Consider the following 10597-nt stretch of genomic DNA (forward strand, 5'->3'; position numbering starts at 1 on the left):
ACAAAAAAAAAAAAAAAAAAAAAAATTAGCTGGACGTGGTGGCAGGCAGCTGTAAGCCCAGCTACTTGGGAGGCTGAGGCAGTGCTTGAACCCAGGAGTCAGAGGTTGCAGTGAACTGAGATCATGCCATTGTACTCCAGCTAGGTGACAAGAGCAAAACTCCGTCTCAAAGAAAACAAAAACACACACACAAAAAACAAAAACAAAAATAAAAACCATGAACAAAATAACAGGCTGGGTGTGGTGGCTCAGGCCTGTAATCGTGGGAGGCTGAGGTGGGTGGATCACCTGAGGTCAGAAGTTTGAGACCAGCCTGGCCAACATGGTGATACCATGTCTCTTAGCCAGGTGTGGTGTCGCATGCCTATAATCCCATCTACTCGGGAGGCTGAGAATCGCTTGAACCAGGAGGTGGAGCTTGCAGTGAGTCGAGATCTTTCCACTGCACTCCAGCCTGGGTGACAGAGACGAGACTCAGTCTCAAAAAAGTAATAATAATAAAAATAAAAACAGACTGACTTTAATGTATTACATCCACAAAATATGTTTTGCTTTCCCCTTTTATTTTTTTTTCTCTTTTTTCTTTAATCATCTCAGTCTGACCCCCTTTAATTTAATGTTTAAAATGTGAATTCTGTTGGAAAAATTCTGCTTGCCATTTTATCTTTTTAGGTGTCTTTGGAGATGGGGAAAATCTTAGTGGAAGGTGTGGGAGAAGTTCAGGAGTATGTGGATATCTGTGACTATGCTGTTGGTTTATCACGGATGATTGGAGGACCTATCTTGCCTTCTGAAAGTAAGCAATGAAGTCAGTTAAGCTGAGTTTTGTACTCCAATATATAGAGCTCCAAAAAAATACTCTGTCTATGGACTGTGCAAAGGAGAAATTTCAAGTGGCATAAATATGTGAAAATACCCTCAATTTTTCAAAGAAATGCAAATTAAAATAGATGAAAACATTAGATCAAGAACTTTTTTGTTTTAAAGATAAAACTTAATGTTAGCAAGTCCATGGGTAAGACACTTTTAACTCCTCTGTGAAACAATTTGGAAATATACCCAAAGAGCTATAACTTTAAAGAGCCCAGTTTTAAGAATCTAAGTAAATAATCTGAAATAAGACAAGTTATGTGTAAAGAGGTGCATTGTGGCATCAATAAAAAAAAATTAGAAATGACCTAGGTGTCAAATCATAAGGGGAAAAAAAAATCTAAGCCAATTTTGGTAGACTATTAGCAATACTAAAAGTAATGTTTGTGAATGTTGTCTTCCTCTGACCCCACGCTTTTACAGGAAGGTTGTGTTTACTTGTGTTTAAATTATACAAATGTTAATGATTTTTGAAGAGGCGATAGATTCAAACCAGAAAATTAGAAACAATAAAAGGGTAAAAGATGAAAAGTTTCCCTCCTACCCCTTGTGGCTAAGCCATAGTACCCCATGTAAGTAATGAATGTTTTCAATTTCTTGTGTGTCTTTTTAATTTTTGTAGGATCTTGTTATGTTGTTCAGGCTGGTCTCCATCTTCTGAACTCACGTGATTCTCCCTCCTCAGCCTCCTGAGTAGCTGGGATTACAGGCCTGAGCCACCTTGCTAGGCCCTTGTAGATTTTATTCACATATAGGCAAATATGTAGCAAGCTATACATTCTGTTTTATACTTTTGTATTCAATAATATATCTTAGAAGTTGTGTTTTTGGTTTGTTTTCTTTTTTTGAGACAGGATCTTCCTTTGTTGCCCAGGCTAGAATGTAGTGGTATGATCACAGTTCACTGCATTTCATTTTCCCCGGGATCAGGCGATTCTCCCACCTCAGCCTCCTGAGTGTCTGGGGCTATGGGTGCACACCACCATGCCTGGCTAATTTCCTTTTTTTTTTTTTAAATTTATAGAGGTGGGATTTTGCAGTGTTGCCCAGGTCTCAAACTCCTGGGCTCAAGTGATCTACTTGCCTGAGCTTCCCATAGTGTTAGAATTATAGGTGTGAACCACTGTTCCTGGCTGGAGATTGTTTTCATATTAGTCTATTAAGGGGCTTCCTTCATCTGTGTCTGTGGCTGTCTGTTTTGTTATAAAGGGACTAATTTATTTAGTCACCTCCCACATGATGTATATGTAGGGTTGTTTTCAGTCTTTTGCTATTACAAGCTGTTCTGTAAGAACCAACTTTATTCTCTGAGGTTTTGACAATGAAGATAATAAGATAACAGCAAGAGTAAGAAACAGACAGTGAGGTTAAGAGTGTATGTGTGTGATGTTTGCAATGTGGATGGGGCAAAACACGTGACTGTGTGTTTGCATTGGAAATGCTGGGATAGATGTATATGCTGAAGTGGTAGCAGTGGTTCTCTCTGTGGCAGAATTTTTAGTAGTAGATTTTCTTCTATTTTTCTCTATTATCTAAAATTTCCATGATGGTTATTCAGTTACATTTATAATCAGGAAAGAAGTAATTTTCAAAAAAATCACATTTTTCTCTTTTTCTTGGAATTTTGAGTGAATTCCCTACTTGTAGAAAGAGTTGGAGGAGTCTTTTTAATATACAGTTCATGTCTTTAATTAGCTATCTAATAATGATTCTCATTATGCAATAGTAATTTTATGTCATTGAACACTTTCAAGAGTTTTTTTCCAGCTAAAATGAGTTAGTAAACCTCCAATTTGGGGACATGTACATGTGCAAGCAGGTAACTTATTTAAACCTACTATGATGCCTACCTCACAATTAGAATATTTCTCAGTTGCTTGCACATTTTTATTTGTTTATTTGAGACAGGATCTCTGTCACCCAGGCTGGAGTGCAGTGGTGTGATTATGGCCCCTTGCAGCCTGGACCTCCTGGACTCAAGCAATCTTTCCACTTCAGCCTCCTGAGTAGCTGGGACTATAGGCACACACCACCATGCCCAGCTAATTGTTAAATTTTTCTTGTAGAGACAAGGTTGCATTATGTTGCCTAGGCTGGCCTAGACCTCCTTGACTCAAATGATCTGCCTGCCTTGGCCACCCAAAGTATTGGGATTGCAGGCATGAACCACGACACCTAGCTTACACTTCTTTTTAAAGTAGTTTACTCATCTATGTAGAGGCTTCGGGATAGCTTTGACTTTATTAATTCAATAAATGCTTATTGAGCATCTATCAGGTACTGGATAATCTACTAGATGATACTCGACCTGTAAGACACAATCCCTGTCCTCAAGGGATTTATAAGCTTTTAAATTAGACTTTAGAGTGGGAGATAAGTAAACAGGTGATTATATCCAGCATAATCCAGCATGGTAAGCAATATGAGGGAGTAGACAGTAGGATGGTGAGCATGTAGCTGGGAGCCCCTAACCTGGCCTTGTGAGTGCTGTTGGGGTATGCCTCCAAGAGAAGGTTAGCCGAGGTAAGGTCCCAAGTGGGACAAAGAGGAAGAATGGTGGAGTGCTGGGGCGGGAAGTTGTTTTAAGCAAGGAAGGAGCCTGTGTGAAAGCTGGGAGAGTGTGGCTTGTTTGGGGGATTGCATTGCTTTAGCAAGCTGGAGGGTGCAGTGATAGGGCGGGTGGAGTAGAAAGAGAACCTCGGGAAGGGGCTTTTTCTGATGAGGAGGTTGGACTTTATTCTGAGGATAGCTATTGTAGGAAGCCAAACTCCAGAGGGTTATAAGCAAGGAGGTGACATCAGGGCAGAGAGGGGAGGGCAGGAGAGGAGGAGGCAGGCCCTGCCAGGAAGAGACTGTACCAGTTCTTCATCTGTAGGGATTAGGGTACCTAGACTAAGAAGGGCCTGGGAGTGAGGTGCTGCATCTGATATGGTTCCCCATCCTAGCTAGCAGTGTGAGTGTGGCCAGAAAGATTGATGGCTGGGACAGCTGCCTTTCCAGTTGATCTGTGTTTTTAACCAGGATTTGTCAACCACTGTATTCCTGTGGTATGGTTCTGCATTGCTCCAGCTGCGTTTAAGTAAAATAAGCCCCTTGTGGGATTATGGGTGACTTTAAAGTTTGTATTTAAAATACAATATTTTTGTTTCTTTTCACGTCTTGTCTTGTCTAGTCTCGTCTCTTCCTTACTTTCTTTTCTTTTTTGAGACGGGGTCTTACTCTGTTGTCCAGGCTGGAGTGCAGTGGCGCAATCACAGGTCACTTCAGCCTCAACTTCCTGGGCTTAAGCAGTTCTCCCACCTCAGCCTCCCAAGTAGCTGGGATTACAGGCATACACCAATCACACCCAGCTAATTTTTTTTTTTTTTGAAGAGATGAGCTTTCACCATGTTGGCCAGGGTGGTTTCGATCTCCTGACCTCGTGATCTGCCCGCCTCGACCTACCAAAATGCTGGGATTACAGACATGAGCCATCGTGCCCGTCTACACCCAGCTTATTATTTATTTATTTATTTATTTGTAGAGGCAGGAGTCTTGCCATGTTGATCTGTCTCACACTGAGCTCAAGTGATTCTCCCGTCCCAGTCACCTGAAGTGCTAGAGATTACAGGCATGACCCAATGCTCCCAGCTTATTTGTATTTTTAGTTTTCTTATAGTGAATGTAAAGATTTGTGCAATTCATTCATTCAACATATATATAATTATTAGAACTCACCCTTCCCATCTTCCACCAATAAATGAAACACCTTGTCTTGAATTCAGGGAAGGTGGCCCAAGGCTTCATCAGGCAACCTAGAGAAAATGGGATGCTGGTTGCAGTTGTTCAACCCTGTAATCCCAGCACTTTGGGAGGCCAAGGCAGGCAGATCACTTGAGGTCAGGAGTTTGAGACCAGCCTGGCCAACGTGGTAAAACCCCTTCTCTACTAAAAATACAAAAATTAGCTGGGTGTGGTGGCACATGCCTGTAATCCCAGCTACTCAGGAGGCTGGGGCTCCATAATTGCTTGAACTTGGGAGGTGCAGGTTGAAGTGAGCTATCGCCCCACTCCACTCCAGCCTGGGCAACAGAGTGAGACTGTCTCAAAACAAAACAAAACAAAGTACAAACATGGGCCTATGCCCCTGTGCCCTGGTCATGTTCTGCCCTTTGTGATCATACCACTTAGGGCACCCATCAACTCTAGAAAGTGTCCTTGTCTCTCAGGTGCGCTTATACCACTCTGATCTATGCAGAGTTCCTACGAGGATCAGCGGCATAATGAATATCATTGTGATTTACAAGGTAGTGCACTAATAACCACTTTTTTTTTTTTTTTTTTTGAGACGGAGTTTCGCTCTTGTTGCCCAGGCTGGAGTGCAATGGCGCGATCTCGGCTCACCGCAACCTCCGCCTCCTGGGTTCAGGCAATTCTCCTGCCTCAGCCTCCTTAGTAGCTGGGATTACAGTCATGCGCCACCATGCCCAGCTGATTTTTTTTTTGTATTTTTAGTAGAGACGGGGTTTCACTATGTTGACCAGGATGGTCTCGATCTCTCGACCTCGTGATCCACCCGCCTCGGCCTCCCAAAGTGCTGGGATTATAGGCGTGAGCCACCGCGCCCAGCCTAATAACCACGTTTGTTGTACATTTGTTAATGTACCAATATCCCCTGGCAATATCCCACTATAAGGCGTCTGGAATCTTCTCTGGTCTGTTGTACATTTGATCTTATTAACTTGATGCACATTAAATTAACATACTTTGGCATGTTCCATCCTTTTCCTGTCATCAGGACCTGGCCATGCACTGATCGAGCAGTGGAATCCTGTAGGCCTGGTTGGAATCATCACTGCATTCAATTTCCCTGTGGCAGTGTATGGCTGGAACAATGCCATCGCCTTGATATGTGGAAATGTCTGCCTCTGGTAAGACCTGCTCACTTTCCTATCTAGCAGTGAGTGATAAAAATAGCCATTTCTAGGTACTACTACCTCAACCTCTTGAGTAACTGGGATTATAGGTGTGCGTCACCTGCCTTCTTTGATAAAACTTAATTAAAAAAATTTTTTTTGAGATGAAGTTTCATTCTTGTCGCCCATTGCACTGGAGTGCAATGGCACAGTATCAGCTCACTGCAACCTCCACCTCCCAGGTTCAAGCAATTTTCCTGCCTCAGCCTCCTAGGTAGCTGGAATTACAGGTATGCACCACCATGCTTGGCTAATTTTTTGTGTTTTTTTATTTTTAGTAGAAATGAGGTTTCACTATGTTGGCCAGGCTGGTTTCAAACTCCTGACCTCAGGTGATCACACGTCTCGGCCTCCCAAAGTGTTGGGATTACAGGCATGAGCCACTGCGCCTGGCCAATAAAACTTTGATAGTGAACTCCCAAGTAATTCTAGGCACTTGGTCGGTGTTCCTATTGATGTCTTAAATTTTTCAACTCTACAAAATATTTCATAGTAAAAATGTCTGTATATTATAGATGGCAAACAGTTACTTGTTTTTTGCTTCTGTGTTCTGTGGAAGAAATTAAATAAGAAAAATCAGGACAATTGTCTTTGGCTCATTTTACTTGCATCTGTTCCACTAATTATTAGTTCATTTTCAATGTGTGGTACTCTGTTGAATGTATTCAAAAACTAGTTGTGAAATAGGACATATTTGAGAGGACTAATAATTTTGCACCATGTTGTGAAAGGAACTCATGTTTTCCAGCATTCTAATCCAAAAAGGCTCATTGCATAGTTTTCCTCAGCTCTCTGGGTTTTCCAAGGAAAGTTTAGTGAATGCAGCAGGTTGGTAGATTTCTGCTTCACTCAGTTCCCATATTTAGCTGAGCTTAACCTAACGATTCCTGTGATCAGTGCAGGAAGCTAATTCAGAATTGCTTGGTGCTATTTTTATGTTTATGAAAGTTTTGTTCCGTAGGTCTCAAAGACACCAAGCTGAAGGACAGATTTCTGTTTCGGTTACTAGACTCATTTGTCAGTTGTCTAACTGGACAGAGCTTTTTCTCATAAACACTTTTGCTTCTGTTTGAATAATAAAAGATAATTATGTTTTCCATCAAATAAGTTTTTTTTTTAACCTTTTAAAGGAAAGGAGCTCCAACAACTTCCCTGATTAGTGTGGCTGTCACAAAGTAAGTATGTGTGGCTTTCTTTTGCCTGAATATGGAATAATATTGAAAGGGTGATTGATAGGCCCTGACTTTTAATCTGAGGTCAAAGAATTACATTTATATAAGCATAAAATTTGGATAACCTCTTTTTCCTTTGCTTGTAATACCATTTTTATACAGAGTGTTTCAGTACTGCGTCATTTAATTTAACTATTTGGATACATGCCAGATATTGACATATTTATTGAACTTGGAAAGTAAAACCATCTTCAGTGGGAAGGAAATATTTTGCAATTTAGAAGCCATATTTTCTCACTATTCAACAGGTTAATGGTTTTGAGAATAGATTTTTTTTTTTTTTTTTTTTTTTTTTTAGAGAAAAGTTTTTTTTTCTGTCGCCCAGGCTGGAGTTCAGTGATTCAGTCTTGGCTCACTGCAGCCTCTGTCTCCTGGGTTCCAGTGATTCTCCTGCCTTAGCCTCCTGGGTAGCTGGGATCACAGGAGCAGACCATCACACCTGGCTAATTTGTGTACTTGTAGTAGAGACGGGGTTTCACCATGTTGGCCAGGCTGGTCTTGAACTGCTGACCTCAGGTGATCCACCTGCCTTGGCCTTCCAAAGTGTTGGGATTACAGGTGTGAGCCACCTCACCTGGCTAAAAATAGATTTCTATCCAGCTAATACTTTTATTGCTTTTGCTTAATAGAATGTTAATAAAACTGATTATTATACTTATCTGCTGATTCATCTGACACTAAAATGTTCATCTTTTGGTTAAAAAATTATTAGTGTTTTACTTATTTATATTTGAGAACCTGGTAGCTCTGATTAAGTCATAAAAGCAATGTGACTGATTTATTATTCTGGAATTTGGAGGATGTATAGAGTTAGGGTGCCTTCCCATGTAGGATTAGGATGTACCTTTGATGTTCCATTGCGTGCATGGTCTGCATTTTGATTTCAGAGTTGTTAGTAGAAGAGATTGGGGTAGAGTTTGTTGGTAAGAGGCTCTTCATATTAGAAAATTATTATTTTTGAGACAGAGTCTCGCTCTGTAACCAGGCTGGAGTGCAGTGGTGTGACCTTGGCTCACTGCAACCTCTGATTCCCTGATTCAAGTGATACTCCTGCCTCAGTCTCCTGAGTAGCCAGGATTATAGGCATAAGCCACCACAACCAGCTAATTTTTGTATTTGTAGTAAAGATGGGGTTTCACCATGTTGGCCAGGATGGTCTTAATCTCCTGACTTCGTGATCCACGAAGCCTCAGCCTCCCAAATCCTCCCTGGGATTACAGGCATGAGCCACCGCTCCCGGCCTAGAAGATTATTTAGAATAGTGGCTTAGGAATTGGTAAATGGGCTGGAAAAAAGCAAAGGTAGTATGTATTAGTTTTTTAATTTTTAATTTTGAGACAGTCTCTGTGACCCAGGCTGGAGTGCAGTGGGGCCATCTCAGCTTACTGTAGCTTCTTACTCCTGGGTTCAAGAGATTCTTGTGCCTCAGCCTACTGAGTAGCTGGGGTTATAGGCATGTGCCACCACTCCTGGTTAATTTTTTTCTTTTTAAGACAGAGTCTTGCTTTGTCACCCAGTCTGGAATGCAGTGGCACAATCTCAGCTCACTCCAACCTCTGCCTCCCGGGTCAAGCAATTCTCCTGCCTCAATCTCCTGAGTAGCTGGGATTACAGGTGCATGCTACCACACCTGGCTAACTTTTGTAAATATGGGGTTTCTCCATGTTGTCCATCCTGGTCTTTGAACTACTGGCCTCAAGTCATCTGCCTGCCATGGCCTTCCACAGTGCTGGGATTACATGAATGAGTCACTGCCTGGGCCTAAAAATAAACATTTGTTTTTTGAGAAACAGTAGAATAATTAATGTGGAAGTAGTAAAATTGACTTAACAATTGTTACAAAGTAGCTGGCTAAAATATTGTTCATTGTGTTACTAGTTTTCTTTAAGCCTTTTTTTTTTTTTTTTTTTGCTTTAAATGGTTTGAAACATTCATGTAGGAGTTTAATATATGCTGGTTGATAGTTTTCACAGCATTGAAAATGTTACCTGCTTTTGTAATGGAAGATAGTAAGTAAATGATGCCAAATTTTGCTGGAATTAGCCAAGGGTGATGCAGTGCCACAAGGAGGTCTTCCTAAATTCAATTCAATGTTCAGATTCCTAAGATGACCACAGCCCACATATGGTTCCTCTGTGTATTCAGAAGGATGTAGGACAGGAACATAGCTTGTGAGGGGGTTGGCATCAGGTATTCTTCTTCAATCAGTGTTCTTGTCACAGTCACACAGGTACAAGGAAGTGAGAGCCACATCGGACAGGTGTAGGGTTACCCTGGCTTAGAGCCTAATGCCCCACAGAAACCAGAATCTCTTGTAACAATTGTAGCTTTCTGGGGCCACAGGGACATGCAGTTACAAGTGTCACTGCACTCAGGAAAAGCCAAAAAGCATGGTATTCCCATTAATAGCTCACTGATAGTTATCCCAGTTCAGATGCAAGTGACCAGGCAAGGGTCATTTTTACCATAAGCCGGTTGTCTAAGAAACAGTGATGGCACCCTGACACTTATCGGGTAACTTGGATAACAGAGCTAGAGTTTAACTTAAAGTTAGATTCTCACACCTTAGGGACAGGGGCTTGTTAACCTTTACCCATAGGCACAAAACAAAAGCCTTGCCCTTAAAGAGAGTACAGCCTACTTGTGCAGACAATATATACACCGGAAGTCTCTGGAAAGAATTGTGCAGCCTGAAACCTGGTCATGAACATGAGAGCCGCAGTCCATGATCCTTGATTGGATCCTGGATTGGAGGGAAGAAAGAAAACAGCTCTAAAGGGTATTTGGTGGGAACTTACTCAGGTGTGATAATGATATCCTTTCTATGAGAGTGAGTATGGTATTTGGGTCTTTTTGAAATTTAAACAAATTGGAAAGTAGCCAGTAGGGTGAGATGATTGGTGAAAAGAACCTTTGCTCTCTTGGTCCTCTGGAAACTCAAAATGAATGGAATTCTATTTCAGAGAAACCAGGATGATTTTAGTCTTTACTTTTTACAACTCAAAATCAGATTTAAGTAGCATGTAACTGTATTTCTTGTTTTAACAGGGGAACAAACTCTGCTTGTCCACAATTCTTTAGCCTGCAGGGTACTGATGATTTCTGATCGATGTGGTTTGGTGGGAACTAGCCCCAAGCTCCTTCAAGGTTCTGCATGGTGGCCCCAGCTCCGTCTTTTGTGTCTGTGGATTTACTTTAGGTTTTGGGGATCCTTTCCCCTTTCCCAGTTTGTGCTTTACAACTTCTCTAACTCTGCTTTGCAGAGGTGTGTTTAAACATATTTGCTGGTGGAGATTACCTCTAATTTCCTTAATTTGTTTTCATTTCCTTTTTTTTTTTTGTAATTTTTTAATTCCCTTTTTATTTTCCTTTTTAATCATCGTTTTAATAGATTTGTGAAAGACCAAAAAAAAGAAAAAAAGATGCCCAGTGATGATGAATCTGCTGTCTTGAACCAGATGTATCCTCATAGTTTGGCAGAAAATACTTGAAAACAACGATAAGTTGAGCTACCTGGAAAATGCTTTTTGTCTTCTATTT

General features: G+C 41.1%; 1 protein-coding gene across 2 annotated transcripts in view; it reads left to right on the top strand.

Annotated features, from left to right (window-relative positions):
• The window catches only part of ALDH7A1 (aldehyde dehydrogenase 7 family member A1), a 58631-nt gene that overhangs the window by 12782 nt on the left and 35252 nt on the right, over positions 1-10597 (top strand). For both annotated transcript variants that reach the window (XM_032265012.1, XM_032265097.1), the window contains exons 5-7: positions 673-796; positions 5648-5780; positions 6956-7000. In XM_032265012.1, the coding sequence (XP_032120903.1) occupies positions 673-796; positions 5648-5780; positions 6956-7000 (302 nt within the window). The remainder of the gene's footprint in view (positions 1-672; positions 797-5647; positions 5781-6955; positions 7001-10597) is intronic.

Source organism: Sapajus apella, unplaced genomic scaffold, assembly GCF_009761245.1.
Source record: "Sapajus apella isolate SASKATOON/1434 unplaced genomic scaffold, GSC_monkey_1.0 scaffold1, whole genome shotgun sequence".
NCBI lineage: Eukaryota > Metazoa > Chordata > Mammalia > Primates > Cebidae > Sapajus > Sapajus apella.